Source organism: Balaenoptera acutorostrata, chromosome 1 (assembly GCF_949987535.1).
Source record: "Balaenoptera acutorostrata chromosome 1, mBalAcu1.1, whole genome shotgun sequence".
NCBI lineage: Eukaryota > Metazoa > Chordata > Mammalia > Artiodactyla > Balaenopteridae > Balaenoptera > Balaenoptera acutorostrata.
The window spans coordinates 58,224,608-58,244,175 of record NC_080064.1 but is presented as its reverse complement, the minus strand read 5'-3'; the positions used below and the strand labels follow the sequence as shown (position 1 = coordinate 58,244,175).

The window sequence follows — 19,568 nt, the reverse complement described above, 5'->3', positions numbered from 1 at the left end:
TGACTGTACTACCAACCGTCTGCCTCCCTGAGTTTCCACCCCTAGTCCCAAGGTCAGTCTCAGCTTCTTATTCAACTTCAGGATGGATGTGATTGGCATTAGAAATCATGTCAGTGAGCCTTCTTGAATCAGGAAATGGCTGGGCCCTAATATTTGTTTGTTTGGCTTGTTCTTAGAGGGGAAGTAGTGAGGGAATAGAGAGGGGTCATTAAATGAACAAAGTATATTCACCACAGTATATTAAATGCCAGTGTGAGAGCAAAGATCAGAACAAAGTTCAAAGTCTTCACAGTATTCCTCTTCTAGTTTCTGTCAGGGGGAGGTTAGCTCTCCACTGGCCCTCCCCTAAAGCTAAATCAGAAGGCAGGTGGGCAGAGCTTGTCTCTAATTCACCAGTTTCCTCCTAAAAAGGATTGGAGGATTTATTACTTTCTGCTTAGCAATGGTCTTACTTAAGACTATTTTAATTGAAGTAGAAATCAAGATAATTCTCTGACTAGGTCATACTGATCAGCTCAGTGATCCTTGGTCCACTGTATATTTTAAACAAGAACCCTATCTGAATCTCAAACATATTAGTATGCTTTTTGCTTCTCTTTTTCATGGACACAAAAATGAATGTTTCTGTACAATATTAATGCACAAGCTGACACCTGCTTTATCTTTACTCGTCCTTCAAGGTTATTATGTTATCAAGGAGGAAAATATTTTAAAAAGTGCCCTTGTTATCTGCTTCTTTTCATTTATATGCTTAAAGCAGTTTCCTAATAAAGTGTTATAAGCTCTGAAAGTATTTCATAAATATCTGTGTATTTCTGATGTGAAATGGCTGGAGTTTCGGTCTAAGACTTAACAAGAATACTTATTATCTAGACATTCCAACCTGATAAGAAAACAGATGCTATTTTCTTAATTTCTTAAAAGAAATGGTCACTGTTGATAGTATACTTTATTAAACATACTTTTTAGTGGTATCAATGGGAATTCTTTCCAACTGACTTGTACATATTCTGTGTGTTAGTATATATGTATGCTGATGCTATGTTTCATCTGGTATTTACAATTATGACTTTAGTTCTGCTTTGGAAGTTTAAGAGACACCAAAACTGAATTTTCCAAGCTACTGAAAGAAAAGTGCCCATCACTATGAAGAAATCTAAGTGTTTCTTTGGTTGCTTACCATTTTGATTACTATTGCTTATAGTGCCATCTTCTTTCTCAGACTGGCTGTTACTACTGTTTGAGGCAGTTGGGGGAGGGGATGGTGCTCGACTAGAAGCAGCACTTTCACTTTCATCTAGAAGACGATCCATGTAATCCCTTAAAATTGAGTAAAATAATAAGACAATTATTTTCTTATATTAAAAACAGCTGAAAATTAAAATTGACTGAGGTTAAATTTAGAAGGCTTTATTAGCAAATATATCCTAATTTTCACTTACATTTATTCCAGTGCCTCATCTATGACACCAGTATCTGAACATTTAAATGGAAAGCTCCTTTAGGTTACATGTTTGTAGGAAAAATATGTAAGTGCCCTACACTAGCAAATTTTAGAGACCTATAGGAAGTTTTAAAACTTTAAAAACTGTAGGCAAGTGATCAGAGGGGCCCAACTAAAATCAGAAAATCTGTATATGCAGAGACAGGGATGATGTCAATCAGGAGGAGTACAGAAGAATTTCTGAACAGACACAGATTGGCATTGTAAAGCTCGTAAAGACTATTTGATGGCTACGGCAATACCTGAAAGACAAATTAGGACCTAATAATGAATTACCTTCCTGTTACCTTCTATATTACCTTTCTGCTAGAGCTGAGCTATAATAAACTCACTAAGTTCCTGGGCTTATTTGCCAGCTCTATCTGCCCATATATCGTTAGAGGTGAGCTTACTTCCTTCCCTAAGTCATTCCTGAACTGTATGGCACGGAAAGACATTTGTGGTAAGTGACATTGGGTTGAGGTTAGAAGATCTGAACGAAATACTTCTCTCTCTCAGGTCTAGTGTCTTTACCTATAAAATGCATGTCACCATACATGACCTATCTACCACACAGGGCTGTTGTGTAATATATGTGTAGCGAAGTGTTTTATGAACTATGAAGTGCTATTAAGTCACTAGAATAAAGGTCAGCAAACTATGGCCTGTGGGCTGGCCACCTATTTTTGTGGACAATATTTTACTGGAACACAGCCACATCCATTCACTTACAGAGTGTCTATGGCTGCTTTTCACAACAATAGCAGAGCTAAGTAGTTGCAAGAGAACTTAACGCCTGCAAAAGCCTACAACATTTACTCTGTAGCTCTTTACAGAAGAAGTCTGCCATCACCTGTGCTGGAATAGTTCCCTGAAAGCAGGGAGTTTAGTCTGCTTGATCACTGCACCACCAGTGCCTAAGTTGTGCACGGTGCAGAGGAGAAGTGCAATAAAAACCAAAATACCTTATTTTTTAATTCCCTCAGAATAACAGAAATAGTAAGGCAAATCTTATCTTTTAGAATTTCGTGAGCAGGGTAAGCAAGGATGTGGACAAGAAGGAAAGCATGGAAGGGCTTGGGACTTCACTGAAAGTCTGTGCTAACAGTCTAGAACGGACGAGTAACTACAGTTTTAATCTCAAACTACGGGATCACGTTGTAGTTTATATACAGGGACATACATTATAAACGTGTAGTTTATAATATAGGGATGTAGAATCTGACCTCAAGAAGCTTCCAACAGGTTAAGAGTACAAACTAACACATATCAAAGAAACATACATGACCACGAACTAATCAATTTAACATTCTAGGCCTTATTTTCCTCATCTATAAATGGAGGAAATGAAATTTCATGGTCTTTTAAGATCTCTTTGGCTTTATGTCATTCACCATTACAGAACAATTATGTAACAGATCACACAGAAACAGAATGAGCATGATGAATGCAATGCCAAAGGGACTTCAGAAGCTAAAGCTAACAGAAACAGATGATGCATGAGGAAGAATTGTTGGAAATAAATTTGGCATAGTGGGAATGGGTAATGGAGGATGTTAAAAGCCACGCAAAGGAAGCTAGAACTGACTAGATATCAAAATTTTAAATTTCTGAATATAACAATGATATCATGAAAGACTTATTACTATTATTTCTTAAAGGTTAATGGCATCCAGAATGCTTAAGAAAGGAAGAGTCAGGTAGACCGTACAGGAGGCTGGAGTAGCATTCAAATAGTTCGAGTTACGCTGAGTTAATTTTTACTTCGAAAAAAATTATTTGCAAGGCTGTTACAGCAAAATCTCCAGTTTGTATATGGCTACCAATTTTTCCAAGTAGGTAGTGAATAGACAGAATCCACAGTAGGATCTTTCAAAGGTCATTTATAGGCAGAAAAGTGGCAATGTGCTTCATTCTGGTGAACAAATGGAAGGTAACAATGTAACAGAAAAATGAGCAAATAACTTTTAGGATAATCTGCTCGTAACTATGGATTCTGACTAAGGAGGAAAATTTTAAAATTCAGTCCAATTTTTGTCTAAAGGCATTAACTTAATGTTTTGTGTGGTCACTTAAAGTGCAACTATTAATAGAAAGAGAAGGTCCTGGAAGCAAACTAGAAAAATATCTTCATGCCTACAGAAAACCACCATTTCTCCCCATCTGGAATATACAGTGTGGTCATGGCTTCTTATAGGAGATTTAACACAGCTAAAAGGGACGAGTAGGAGTAAAAAAATTAGTTTTCAGTTAAAAAAACAAAAAACAAAAAACTTTATAAAAGACCCGGGAGGGGATATAACTGAAGCCTACAGAAACACAGTATTCTTGTCTAGGGGGAAAAGCATTTCTTCACTTCCTACCATAACACCAGGGAACATGCTGTTAACTATTAAAGCCTGAGAAAAGAGAAGATATGGGATTACTTTTAACTGAGACTACTCCACCTACAGAATACTTAAACCTTAAGGAGAATCAAGGTTACAAATATAAGTATCTTCAAAAAGTTTTCAGAAGCTACGGAGAGATTATTAGAAAAACTAAAATGTTTGGCAGCACATCCCTACCTAACCTGTTGAGCTTGACATCACAGAGGACCAACTAAGCCAGCCCACAACACTTCCCTTGGTGATGCTTTCTGAAAGAGAAAACTGGATGAACCAGGGGTCTGACCCAGCATGGCAATTCTTATGTTCTTACTGCTGATGACGACAGATTGCCTGTAGTTCGTGTGTGAACATTATTTCTGAAATGGGTGAAAAAAATGAAAGATGTTACTATTGCTTTTCCCTATAGAATAGCTTGAAAACTGACTATTTTAAGATATACTCTGAAGACTAGATCGCTGTATCTAGTTCTACATCACTGTGCCTCAACACTACCAATAAATACAAATTTAACTATAAATTGATAACAGGAAGCAATTATTTAAAATTTGGAATACTGTTATATATAAAATTCTACTCATTATGAGATTTGAACAAGGGGGAATGAGGCACAGAGTCCAATGTCTCATGACTTCCAGGGGCAATCATACCCATTTTATTCCCTTTTAGATAATTTTGCTTTGGATTTTAGAGTGTTTGATCCTCCAAGGAAGTGACCAGCAGAGACACCTGTAAATGAACATGACCAAGAAATAGTGCAGCCTAGGAGTCTGAAAAGCACAAGCAAATATGCATATAAGCACATCTTCCAAAGGCAGTTATTTGGCCAGGCTTAAGAACTTTAGTGGTGCATGGTGACCAAATGAAGTCACAACTTTGCATTATTTTTATTCCATAAACATTAGGGAATACTCAAAGTATTGGCAAAGTTAATTGGTATATGGTAAAGTCAATTCCACCACCACAATTCATCAGCATTTTAGAGCAACTCAAGTGAAATGAAGGGTTCAATACTCTATGTACTATATATTTAAGTAACAAATTGCTAGTGGGAGTAGGAACAGTGTTTCATTCCACAGCTAGACTGAATGAAGCTAAGAGAATTTGGTGCATGGGGAATGGATTAGACATATAAGGCATTTTGCTTAAAAAGAGGATATAATAAACTATACTCCCTCTATCACTGGGAGTTAGCTAAAGGTGCATTACTTATTAAATATTATTTGTTAGAGGAAAAGGTTTCAGAATATTTAGGGAAAGGGAAGTCATCATGCACATGTGCACCTCTCTCTATAAAAAACTGTAATAAAAAAGAAAATGCAATTTTACCTGATTTATTATATCCCTATGTCTTTTCCCTTTGGTATCATCTATATCCAAATCTGATTTTGGTTCCCAGAATCAAAAATAGATTGGGAAAGGAAAAATATTAATTTTCCCTTCCTCTTTAAAGGGCCTCTATTAGGCATATGGCCCTATTAAGTTTTAGAAAAGATAGTCTCTCCTATTCTTACTGCTCTCTCTCAGTGTTATTAGATTAAAACTGTATGTGCTTATACTGAATGGAATAGAATTTAACAAAAACATGCCTTCACAGCTGTTCTGATCCATTTCCTCTGAAAACATACACTCTTAACATTCGCTTTGATAAATTTGCTGTCTCAAATAAGATGAACTGTAGTTTACAATGTATTTATAAGACATTGAAATGTCTAAATGCCCTATGAAGATGTCAATAAATGGATAAATTGAAACTAGTGTAAACTTTTATCCTATTAAGAGAAAGAAGATTCTAAAAATTACAATTTTCTCAAGAAAAATTTAGAAAAGCTTAGCAAAAATATGACTCAAAAGAAAAAATAGACTCACGTGACACCAGGATGAAGATTATATTTCTTTTTTCCAAATCGCGTTTGCTGAGCAAAGAAATCGTAACGTTCAGATTTTTTCCACATATAATAGAATGCTACACATTCACCAACTGACCTTGTTCGAACCTATAAGAAACAAATACTTGTTTTTAACAAGTATCTCCTCCTTAAAGGAGTTATCTCATGAAAAATACCTGAATTTTGAAAACAAATTTAGCTGGTCTTTAAGTAATACATAATACCACTTATAAAATACAACACTGTAGCAGCCGTGTTAAAAATTACTCTTTCTAAACTCCGATTAAGAAAAATAATACACTGGCAACAGGTCTTCAGATATTTAGCATTATGCTTTTTTTTTAACCTTTTAATTGTTTTTTTAACATCTCTATTGGAATATAGTTGCTTTACAACGCTGTGTTAGTTTCTCCTGTATAACTAAGTGAATCGGCTATATGTATCCATATATCCCCATATCCCCTCCCTCTTGTGTCTCCCTCCCACCCCTCTAGGTGGTCACAAAGCACCAAGCTGATCTCCCAGTGCTATGCAGCTGCTTCCCACGAGCTATCTATTTTACATTTGGTAGTGTATATATGTCAATAGCATTATGCTTTTAAAGAGACTATCATATGTTCATTTACTATAAAAATAAATACCCCTTTATTGAAAATGTCTGGAAGTGGCATTTGAATTAAAATTAATGTTATAAACAATTTGCAAATACTTTTACTCACAGAACGCCTAGGGAGACTGCCTTTAAATTCCCATTTAAAGGATTCTCTTACTAATCCCAACACTGATCCAGACTCAGTTACTTACTTTCTAGAAAGGCTGAAAGTATTCCCCAGTGAGTTAAAAGCTATTATAGTAATGCTAATACTCTGTTTACTAAATTACTCCAGTGGCTTACTGTGCTATACTTATTTGGGCAACTGAATGGCTCCCTTTACTAATACTAAACATATGAGATTGGCAACTGATGTTGACAAAAATTCCCTTTTTTGCTACTTTGCTTAGAGAGCTGGTAGGGTTGATGCATATAAAATACTGGGAGTTAAAAAGGAAAAAAGGTATCTGAATGAGTGTTTGGGATGCAAGACAATATGCTTTAACTCATAAATTTCTGATTCTGAAGAAGGTATCCAGTGGGACTGACTGCACCTAAGGTCAATTTTATGACATCCTTATTTTGTTATGCGACATATATTTTTCTTTCTGCCCCTCTGACTGCACTTTATGACTCTGGCCCATGTTGCTTTAAGACAAAGCTATCAGGGTTTTAAAAACAAAAACTAAAAACCCAGTCATCTTCTCAAGCTGTTTTTTGCCTCCTTTTTAGAATCTTATTTCTAGTAGACAATTGTCAAGTCAACTGTACGTTACTGAAAGCAAAAATTACAAACACATTTTGTGGCATGCAAAGTTAACATTATCATGAAAAATCCTCAATTAAGTAAGTGTACATAATACAACCTATGATTAAGATCCAAACTTCAATTCCAAGTGTAAAAACAAAGCCTTAATGTTTTCACTGGACTTCAATGTCTTCTCCTTCTTAAGAATTATTGTCCTCCCTTTGTTCACTGGAACAACTAGTGTACTAGGTATAGGTCAGATGACTTCTGTAACACTGAAATATCACCATCCCAAATATTTATAAAGAAATCAAGGTCTTATTTTCAATATTATGTTAAGACTTTTTTTGGCTAATAGTTTTAAGTCACCTAATAAGTTCTTATTCCTTAAAAAAGGACTGCTCCTGCCAGTTACATCAGCCAGTTACATCATCCCAAGGGTCCCTCCACAGATAATCCAGCACGGTTTGGTCAATAGTGTTTGAATTCAAGCAGGAATGCTAGAAAACTCTTTCCCAAAACGTTGTCCCTTTCAACCATGAGACAATTTGTTTTTTTTTAAAATCAGAAACATGCATGGCCATTACATGAAACAGTCATTAGCATAATGCACTCCTTTCATAGAGTATTCACTATATTGGAAATTATCAGATGATTTGGATACAACACCTTAATGTTGGATACAACATTAAGATGATTTAGATACACCTTTCACATCAATGCTAAGACTCAAAATTTCTCTCTTATTTATTATGTCTGATGTCAAATACCAAAATTCAACAAAATAATCAAGAATAAACTAAAGAACAAGAAAATTGAGAAAAATGAACTCACAGGATTTGTAAGCAACTATTTTATTTATGGAACATAAAATAGATACTGTTAAATATGTGTTGAAACAAATCAAGTGAATACCATCGGATCACATCCAGAGGTATAAAAAAGGAGAATGTGATGACAGACTATTTGAGCCTCAGAAGCAAGCCCACGTAAGCCCAGATACTTTCAGCATCATCCTACATAAGCCATCACATATCTTACAAACCATCTTTAAGGAAACATGTAAAGCCAAGCTCCTTGTCATTTATATTTGCTAAAAATGTGATATTTATAAACCTAGAAATTACTTAATTTCCTATATTTACTTTCTGAGATTTTACTTTTGCCTGTCCTAATTTCCCCTAGGAACACATTTTTCTATTCTCTATAATTGTGTAGTTACTATTAAAAATCTTACCTGATTTCAGTTTAAGAGAATTAAACCTAAAAATAAATTTGCAAGTACTTATGAAGGTTTTTTGGGTATACACTGACACTGTATGATTGATATTATCCATATGGCATGATAAATTATGCTAAATTGTCAAATTATAAAATCATATAATGTATAATAAAGCTGACTTATTGAGATATTCTTCTGGAAAATTAAATATTAAAACCAAATTAAGTATTAAGTATCTGATTTTAGACCACTTGGGACTTAAGCAAATGTAAAAAACATTTTAATTATAAATAATATGGTAAAAATGCTTTAAAGTTTCCAAGTAAGACCCTCCTAAAAAAAATCTGTAACAAGTTTGTGGAAAATAGCTTTAAGTAATTACAGTGTATACACACATCCCATCCAGAAGCTGATGAACATATTTATAAACGTCTAATTCTTAAAGGCTTCCAATATCATACACTGAGAACAGTCACTTGGCAAATACATGCCAGGAAGTCTAGGCATGCTTATTTTCTAAATACCAGTGTATTAAAATATTCATTATTGAACCTTTAACATTAGAAAACATAATAGAAGGTTTAATATAATCTAGGTTAACTAAATTTCTTTTAATAAAAGAGACAACATAGGGCTTCCCTGGTGGCACAGTGGTTGGGAATCTGCCTGCCAATGCAGGGGACACGGGTTCGAGCCCTGGTCTGGGAGGATCCCACAAGCTGCAGAGCAACTAGGCCCGTGAGCCACAATTACTGAGCCTGCGCGTCTGGAGCCTGTGCTCTGCAACGGGAGAGGCCACGATAGTGAGAGGCCCGCGCACCGTGATGAAGAGTGGCCCCCACTTGCCGCAACTAGAGAAAGCCCTCGCACAGAGACGAAGACCCAACACAGCCATAAATCAAAAATAAATAAATAAAAATTAAAAAAAAAAAAAGAGACAACATATATCATCACTTACTTTATTAGCCTGAATCAAATGGAAGTCCTTTCCATAGGCCTTCAACCCTTGTTCAAAATTTCTACACTCTTCCTCTGTCCAAACAGATAATTCCTCTGACAAAATTGGGGGGCGGGGGAAGGAGGGGAAACTGTTAAGCAATATTCTCCCAAATGCTGCATATAATAAACAAAGTTGTAAATAAAAATGTAACTTTCTGGTAACAATGAGGGAAGTATTTTACTCCTGAGTTCTATTATTGATGGCTGAAGAAGATAGTGACAAAAACTCCTTATTTAATAATGGATGATTTAGTCCCTGACTCTGCAACCTCAACTTATGCCATTTCCCCTTTATTCTTTATGATCCAACTAAACCAGCTACCTTTCAATTCCTTAAATTCGTTATGTTCTTTCTTAGAGACTTTGTGCATGCTCTTCCCTTTGTCTAGAGTTATTTCCTGCCTCTTACCTCAACCCCCTTTCACCTAGCTATTTACAGCCCAGTAAAAATATCAATTTGTTCTAGAAGCTTTCTTTAACAGCCTCACTCTTTCCCCCAACTAGGTTAAGTCCCACTGCAATAAGTTTGGATTGCACCCTCTAATTCTCCTTGGAAGAACTCGTAACTATTTTTCAGCTTCCCTACCTAGGCTCTAAGCACCGTGATGTCAGGGACCTTGTTTATAGTTATGTCCCCACGATTTAGTAGGCCCTCCAATTCTGTTGAATGAATGATCTTTCATTTGTTACATAATGATATATAAACAGTACTCTTAGTGAAGTGGGGTGGGAGCCAGTTTGGAGTAAAAAAGTGAAAAACCTGGATTTTAGTTTTGGCCTCATTATTTATGAATTATGCTTGCCTCAGCTAAGAGACCTCAGTTCTCATCAGTTTTAAAGTGAAGCTAACGTCTTTCACCTTACTTAGCGCACAGGATCATTACCAAGATCAAACAGGAAAATGTTTATAAAAATGCCTTGAAATTGAAAGGCATTATATATTTTTATTTAAATGGCCTTATTTTCCCATAAAGGAAGGGCCAATATTAACCCCATTCCCCATAATGCCTTGTGTAACACTTGTGTTATATACAAGTTATTTAACAAGTTATAATAAGTTGTTATCCAGCAAATATTTACTGAATTCAGAGATTAGTATTATTAAATTTAGGATATACCTAGGTAAACTGAAAAGCTTAAATTTTAAATTTCTGCTATATCATGAAAACAAATAAAAAATTAATATTTATGCTTACCTCTAGCTGCTTTTACATTAAATCTTAATCTTCTTAATGCTTCTTCTGTATCAAAATTGCATTTAACTAATTCATATAATGCCTAGAAAAATAAAAGGCTTCAGTATGTAACCTGGACTATGAACAATTCAAGGGTACAGTTTCTTAAGAGAGTAAAGTCTTTTCCAGAATCCAGTGTTTTCATCCTTTCTGGAGGACAAATAATTCTAGTAAATGCAACATAAAGAACACTAAAGAAAAACAAACATAATTCATTCCTGATAATTAACTGCCTCTGAATACGTAGAAGATAATGGATAAGCAAATACTCTACTGGTGGCCATGGTACTCTAGGAATTTATAAATAAAAAGAAATCATTTTATAATAATCACAAGTCCCTTCTTTTTGGTTTTTTGGGGTTTCTCTTCAAAGACAATTTAAAACAAATCAGAAAAGAAAAACACTGGTGAAAAAGGCAAAAAAGTATATAATGCTGCTATTAGGTTCATGGTAGGCACTGTTCTATTATATACAGAATAACATTATCCCAGACAGGTATTCCCAACTTGATGATATCCACAGATTCTATGGGATATGCAAAGGAAGTTCAGAAAGCCTAATAAAAAATATATACAGGCAAAATAAGAATCAAAATTTTAATTTGAGCTGAAGTCATACCAATGAGTGTCTCAATACTACATATCTTATGCTGATTATAAACCTCAGACTCCCTGTTGATGACATTACAGATCTTCCTCTACTTACAATGGGTCCCAAAAAACACATCCTAAGTTGAAAATACTGTAAGCTGAAAATGCACTTAATACACCTAACCTACTGAACACCATCACTTAGCCTAGCCTACCTTAAATGTGCTCAGAACACTTACATTAGCTTACAGCTGGGCAAAATCATCTAACACAAAGCCTATTTTATAACAAAGTGTTGAATATCTCATGTAATTTACTGAATACTGTACTGAAAGTGAAAAAGAGAATGGTTGTATGGGTACAGAATGGTTGTATCAGTTGTTTACCCTCATGATCACGTGGCTGACCGAGAGGTGTGGCTCTCTTCCACTGCCCAGCATCACAAGAGATATTCAACACTAGCCTGGGCAAAGATCAGAATTCGAAGTATGCTTTCTATTGAACGAATACTGCTTTCATACAATTACAGAGTCAAAAAATTTTAAGCTGAACCTTTGTTAAGTCAGAGACCATCTGTAAAGGAATTTTGGTGGATAGAATAGCACTAAATGTGACAGCACTTAAACTTATAAATGTATGTGGTTAATATACTTTGGGAATATTGTAAGTTATTTCTTATTCATGTACCTGTTCATTGTCTTTTATGTGAGATCCTTCGGGAATTGCTTCTACACCTTTCTCATCACCTGTTCTTCTAGATGCATCCTTAAGAAATACAATCACTTTGTCTTCTGGTAAGTACTCAGGGTCCCACAGGAGCTGATCATCATTTTCATATACTAAATTAGTAAAATATAATGTTAAAAATAATGCCAAAAATTGATAGAGTTTGTGTTAAAACATATCACTGAGCAAATAACCCATACTTAGAGCCAAAATGTTGAGAACTGAGTAACACTGCTTATTTCTTGGTGGTAGGATTTGGGACAATTTTTTCTTACATCTTTGTACTTTTCCATGATGCTTGAAAATATAGTTATAAGCATAAATCATTTTCATCAAACAAGTCATTACTTTTTTTTAAAAAAGCATTTAGGTTTCATCAGAATTTCCATTCTAATAAGATTGAAGCCCCAATTTCATCAAAATTTTAAAAGTGAAAGAATGGAGGAGAAACTAAGATGAGAGCCTTGTGGAATCCTAAACGACAGGAAGATGAAAACAGAGACAAAATTAAGAAGGAACAGTCACAAGACAGAAGAAATATCAGAAGTGCGGCACCACAGCAGCAAGGGGAAGAAAATGTTTCAGAGAGTCATAGATTGGTTAAATGCTGTTAAACAAGCAGGATGAAAATTGAAAAGGTGCACTGGATTTACTAACAAGGAGGGGAATGTTTCAAGAACTGTTTCTGTGCAGAGATGGAAGCCAAAGCCATACTGGAGAGGAATGAAGAGGAAACGGAAGGTGAAGAAATAAAGTAGAAAACTCTTCTGGAAAGTTCCATGGTGAGGGAGGAGACAGAGCAGTACGGTAGCTAGAGAGGAAGCATAGCTGAAGAAAGTTTTTGGTTTTGCTTGTTTGTTGGTTTTTAAAGGCATGAGACATAATCACTTAAATGCCAATAGAAAGGAGCCAGCTGGACAAAGACTCTGAATTTAAGAGACAAAGTACAGCTGACAGTGTCAAACTTCCTTGTGTTATGAAAAGGAATTAACAGCTAACAAAGGTACATCTCCTACATATTAGGTACTATGTTAAGTGTTTTCATATAAATTACCTTGTCCCCACCCACTCCCCTGCCACTACACACATACACTTTAGATTTTTCCTTAGTAATAAACCTTATTCCTTTTCTAACCTGTTGGTACAATCCTAGTAAAACTCCAAACTGTAAATACAATAAAACTCCCACGATAAAGTGAATTTGGATATACTGCTATTGATTTCTGGTCTGCGCTCGGCCTTTATTTGCCAAAGGGAGCATACCAGAGTTCTTATATTCTTGGAGTGGGAGTGGGAGACGGACAATGCCTTACAAGGAAACCCTGATTCAGGAAGAAGACAACGGAGGGTGGGTCCCTGAGTCCCCAGTGTTCTCCCAGTTAGATACCCCATGTTGAGCCTATGAAACAAGCACAAACTACCTGAGAGATACTTCTGGAATCAATCTGGAAGTCCCAAGTCACAGGACACAGAGATATGCTTATTTAAACTGAGTACACAAACATCACCAGATGGCGCCAAATGACAAGCCAGGTCCCTAGAACTGTGACTAGCAGCCAGACAGGCTAACCCTGAGAACATGATACTTCATTTAATGCATGTACTAAAAATGACAATGAGGTGAGAACAATTAGCATTCTCAGAGAATAAACCACACTGCCTTAACTGGTTCCAGAAACAGACCAAATTACTTTCCAGTTAAGTTTACACTCTAAATATGACTTTTGACTATGATCTAAATAAAAAAGGCAACACAGTTGATATTTATTAAATATCTACTATAGAATGACTAAACGCCAAGAGATCAGAAATTCAGGAAGAACACCATTATGATAAAACACGAAAATACAGAGAAAAAAATAATCTCTGTAAATATGACATGAACCTCTATAAATATGACAGCAACAAAAGGAAAAAACAGTCTTTCAAGTTTCATGAACATGCTGGATTTTGAAAGATCACAATCACTGAACTGTAACAGCATCTTCTGAAACTATTTCATTCTAATGAATTACCAAGCCTAAATATTAGAACTTTTAAAAAGCAACCATAAATATATCCACCTTGTACTACTGAAAGATACAATTTACAAATGATTATAAATAAATGAAAGAGTCTCAGAAGGCAAGAGCTCGCCTAGTATATTAACACAGGTTGTTAACTGGGGAAGTGCTTTTTATGGTATTTTAAGTAATCAAAGTAAGTGTGTCAGATAAGCAAAAACGAGTTCAAAATAATTTAACAAAGTTCATTATATGTGTGTTGGGGGTGGGAATGGAGATGACAAATGTAGAAAACTGAGAAACTACCACCACAAAATCAAAAACTTCTGCAATCTGGGAAATTCCTAGTGAATAAGAATAAACGTGAATAAATAAATGAAGATATTTATAAACCTCCAGTTTCTGTTAAAAAAAAGTGTCATTCCATTTTTAATGCCCAAGTAAAAATTCTACCTAATCAATATATTATGAGAATGAAAATGCTGAAACATAATCAGCAAGGTGTAATAATGTGGTTTATAATAGTGATTTCCACATTCTTAAAAGGTCGCACTGTGATTAATGACATGAATTTTAAGTTGTCTCGCTGAGCTTTTCCTATGTGTAGATTAACTGAACTGCCTGTTTCAACAGTATTATTGTTATCAACTAAGGGTAATACATGTGTTCATTTTTCAGTAAGCAACTTAAGAATCAGTAATTCGTCTAATGTTCATTAGAAACAACAATTCACCTGGTCCTTTGCTATTCACTGCTTCGTAATTCCTAGCCAACGTTTACTTACTCTAAAATTTACGTCATGCAAGCATGAAAATTTGAGAATACCTTATTCCTTTCTCTTGACTTTTTTTCCTAAGTAGTTCATCTAATTCTCAGCTAATCTAGTAAAGGGTTCTCAATCTCAGCACTACTGACACCTTTGGCCAGATACTTCTTAGTTTGGGGAAAGGGGTCCTGTGCATTGTAAGATGTTTACCAAGTATTCTAATTATTTAGTATTATCATGAAGCTGCAGCGTTTACTCAGTTTTTAGTACATGGGAGAAACAAAACACCCACGTAACTTTAAAAATCATGTTTTTCATATGCCCGGCACTTTTTTGGGAATTAAACCCTTTTCATACAGTCTGAGCAGGGCTGACACTGCTCCCTGGAGCCCCAAGAGATAAACGAGCCAGGGCAAGCCTGAGTACGCACTCATCTCTTGGCTCACAGTAATTACTTCTGGTTGGGTAAGACTCAAGCTGAGTCAATAGAGGCTCTCTCTAGGACCTTTGCTGGAGCAAAGGGGGATGCGGAAGTTCTCATTTTTCCTGGTTCCTGGCTAGAATAGTGAAAAGTATAAGTCATGAGCTCCCAGTAGCCATCCTAGCTTGTCTGACAATAAAGGAAAGAGGGGGAGGAGAGACACCTGATATCATAAAAATCCCGAATCCAGTTTTATTTGAAGCCAGACTAGCCAGAACTTCCCAGTAAAGCAATCAGGTAAATTCTTTTGCTAAAGCTGACTGAACTCAGTTTTTGTCACCTGCAAGCAAAAGAGCATAAATTTATACTTTCTGAAAATCTGAATAATAAAACCTAAACATAAGGGTAAGAGTAATCATCTTTTGGATATTAATGCCGCTTACTGACCATTTTCTATATGCCAAACACTATGCCGCTAAGCACTACACATAAAAACATCACATGTAAATCCTCGCAACGAGCTTCATAAATAAATAGGTGATTGCTATTTTATAGACGAGAAAAAAGTAGTAGTTAAGTAACACGTCCATGGCCAAATGCCTAGATACTGATTCAAGTTTACTGACTCCACATACGTTCTGTTTACACTATCTGCACCCACCTAATAACTCGGCTACCAAATGTTTACGAAGTCTTATGTGAAAAGGATCTCCCAAGGTATTAAGGATACAAAGATGAATAAACAAATGATTATAATACACTCATTGAGTATAAATGATCATTTATATACATTTAAGAGAAAAAGTTAATGTCTCTTTAGGATACTCAGTAATAGGGTTTCCTTATAGCAATGAAAAATTCTAATCCAACTGCCGAATAATCCCTTACAGTTCAGATATCAAGATATCTTAAGTTTTGTGGCACTGTTATCAAAATCACCCAAACCAAATGCTCTCCCTTTTGAATGTGATCACCAAACTGATGAAAAATACCCTGCGAAACTTTCACTGTAAGGAAAAAAGGCACTAATCAGCACTATCCCTTTGACAGTTTTATTTCTAACAGTGTGGTTTACCTAATAGTTTTACAAGAATTTGGTCTGTGTGCACAGGTTAACCTAAGTGGAGACGAATTCTTGATATCATGACCAAAGTTTGAATTCCTAGAACTACAAAGATGAGGAAAGGGCCTGAACCATAGTGACTCCTCTAAGGCAGTAACCCTGGTAAATGCATCTGATCCTCATATGATATAACACGCTTAAATTTCTCAAAGTGAGAAAGCTTCATAAACCACAGCTTTTCTGGAAAAAAAAGAAAGAAAAAAAAATATATATATACACACACATAAAATTGCTTTCTAAAATGTTAAAATGGAAAACAGTAAATCAAAATTGGAGATTGTGATCACTTATTCACTGTGATATCTGACAATGCAAACATATTAAAATAAAAGATAAACATATTAAGAGATAATTAAAACCATATTTAGCCATAATATTAACTTGCCACATATAAAAAAATACAAAAGCCAATGGATCATTCATTTTTGCACACAATTACAATGTATTCACAAACACTGTGCACAGAATTTCAATATACAACAAGGTCACTCCATATTGATACCTTTAACATTCCTGTATGTTGCAGAAGTTAACTTGAAAGCTATTACTGTTGTGTTAAAACATTTCTACTGTCACTAGAATTTACTAGCCTGCGGTGCTCCCTTAACTGCTTCTGATCTGCTGCTTTGCCCTGAAAGCAGGTGCATACTTAGAATATAAATTAAGTTTTTGGAGGGAATGCTAAAAAAGAAAACAAACAAGACGACTTCTACAACTCCCAAAGGCTCTGCATATGTAAGGTGAAGTGTGGAAAAGAAAACTGAAATAAAGAAATGATGAAAGAGTTCTAGCATTGAGTGATGTCACACCGCACATGAAAACTCATTAAATGTGTGCGCGCACACACACACACTCTCTCATTCTGGAACTCTCCCAAAGTGGATAATCTGAAATAGACTTAAAAAAAAATCTTCAAGTATTCTGTTTTTGTTAAGTATTTATTATTTGTGGCTTACCTTAGCACTTTTAGACAAAATAATGAAAAAAACCATGTAAAATTTAAGTATACAAGTTGTTTTTCCAAAGTATTTTAAATACACAAACATCAAAATACTCAATTTTAGTAATATTAAAAGTTTCAGAAGCAAATTAACTTTTTATATCAGCTGTTTACTTTTTTTTAAAACCTGTCCAACAGCTTCCACTGAAACAAAATAACCTTTTAAAATATAAATCATAAAGGTTATAAAAGGGCATATTTTTCAGAGTACTTAAAATATGAAAAAAAATTAAAAGTTGGAATGTTTTAAGTCATCTAATAATCTAATACCAAAGAAGCATTCACTTTTCTTTCTTTCTTTTTTGGCTAGACTTCTATGGACAGAAGTGGAGAAACAGAAAACGTATTTCTTACAGATACTGGTGCAGAGGTCTTCTTTCATAAATCAGTGGGGTAACAAACAAACTGTCATGTTCTTATCCCATTATAAAAACAGTTCATCAATTCAAAAGCATGAATTCAGCTATAAATTAGTAAATTTACTAATAACTCACCTTTTTCATTTTCTTTGTATCTACAAATGCCAACTGGAATCTCTGCTTGAAACATGGAGCCCACCATAATCTCCTATTTTAAAAATAACATAAAACATGAATAAGATCTAGTAACACAGATTTTATATCCACTTTCTAGATTTACCTTCTTGGGTTAACTGTTCTGGTTTCTGTCATAAAACACAGTCACAACCAATTAACCATCTCAGGGGAGTACTGTGAGGATGCATGAATTAATGATAGATAAGACCTTGGATATGACTGGATGAAAATATTAGTAATAATAATGGGGTGAAATGGATACAAACTTTACTTCAAAATATGGAGGAAAAGAAATAAAAATGAATTCTTATAATTCAATTATAAGATAACTCTGAAAAGCAGAAAGTCAAGTTAAAGTATTTTCAGAGCATCCCACTCTAAGCCACGGCTCTGAATCAGCAGCATCACATCACCAAATGCAAATACTCAGGTCTTACACCAGACCTACTGAACCAGAAACTATGAGGATGGGATTCGGCAATTGTAAGTGTTTTAACGAGCTGTCTAGGTGATTCTGACACACACTGAAGTCTGAGAACCAGAGCTTTCAGGTAAAGGAAATAACGAAAGGGTTTGTATAAAGCTCAGTAGAGGCCAAACGAATGAAACTCCAAACCCACTGGACAGGTAATTAGTGCCTAACTTTCATTAAAACAATACAAGATGAAATTGTAACTTGCCCCAAATGTAATTAAATCTTATTTTAGGAAATCTGGTAATCAATCTATATAGTCAAAACACAGATTAGGGGAAACTGGCTGTTCAGAAAGACAATTAGAAATCACCACTGATGAGATTTTACAAGACACAGGGACCAAGATTAATTACATGGGCCCTCTTTTGTCTGTGGCTAAATGTTAATAATACAGTTACTACATTTTCAGAATGAAGACTTATGCAGGAAAGGTACAAAATCATGGTCTAGTAAGTTTAAATAACTCTTGGGATTTGAAAAGTTTCTCTCTCCTGTTATTGTTTCCCACTTTAGTTAGAATTTCATTTTATCTAGTACAACTTCAAAGACATGTTCTGTGTAATAAATTTATTGCTGCACCTGTACAGGAAAACCAGTTAGTTTTCTAAAAATACCACATTCACATTTTCTCTACTCATATATAGGAATTTTCTTTATGTCTTTCACTATAAAAAAGATTACCCTATTGTCACTTCTTGTGGCTCTTTTAACTTTACTCACCTATGCCTATCAGAGAATAAATAGTCAAGTTATCAACCCTGGCTAGGGTGCTTCTAAAATATAGATGTCTGGATCCATTCCAGACCAATTAAACTAGAATCTCTGGATGAAAGCCATGGTAATCAGTATTTAAAAGTTCTTTAAGTGATTCTAACATGAAGCCAGGGTTGATAACTTCTCGACTGGTATAAAGATAAGACACTTCCTTTTTCCTATTGAGTTCAGATAACTTCTTTTCACCTAATTTATTCTGCAGGGAAGGGAAGGAAAACAGCGTTTAAGAGCATTATGTACCAGGTATCTTATGCAAAATTTTCATTAAATCCTCACCAACTTAGACAAGGCTGAATTTGTCATTCCCATATTGTATTTGAGGAGATGAAACTCAACAAAATTAATTTCCTCAGGAACACACTACTAGTAAATTCTGAGCTATAATTTGAACTCAGGTTTGATTTCAAAGCTGTTTCCCCTCTACCCTAGTTTCTATAAAAATTCAATTTCATCTTACAAGCCTTAGAAGATGAATCTCTGAATCCTGACACTTTTTTACAGATCTCACTAAAATAAGACAATCTGGATTTACTGTGGCCTACTTTATTACATATTTTTCCTGAGGAAGGGACTAATACTCCCTAGCAGTAAAGGCTTC

At 35.0% G+C, this 19,568-nt stretch overlaps 1 protein-coding gene across 9 annotated transcripts in view; it reads right to left on the bottom strand.

The window, feature by feature from the left end:
• The window catches only part of MIER1 (MIER1 transcriptional regulator), a 55,487-nt gene that overhangs the window by 4,596 nt on the left and 31,323 nt on the right, over positions 1-19,568 (bottom strand). For 8 of the 9 annotated variants that reach the window (XM_028163076.2, XM_007164302.3, XM_028163067.2 and 5 more), the window contains 6 exons: positions 17,680-17,752; positions 11,834-11,985; positions 10,517-10,598; positions 9,280-9,374; positions 5,740-5,867; positions 1,181-1,320 (listed from right to left, as the gene is read on the bottom strand). In XM_028163076.2, coding sequence (XP_028018877.2) covers positions 1,181-1,320; positions 5,740-5,867; positions 9,280-9,374; positions 10,517-10,598; positions 11,834-11,985; positions 17,680-17,752 — 670 coding nt within the window. The remainder of the gene's footprint in view (positions 1-1,180; positions 1,321-5,739; positions 5,868-9,279; positions 9,375-10,516; positions 10,599-11,833; positions 11,986-17,679; positions 17,753-19,568) is intronic. The other variant, XM_057541940.1, reaches the window with a different exon arrangement.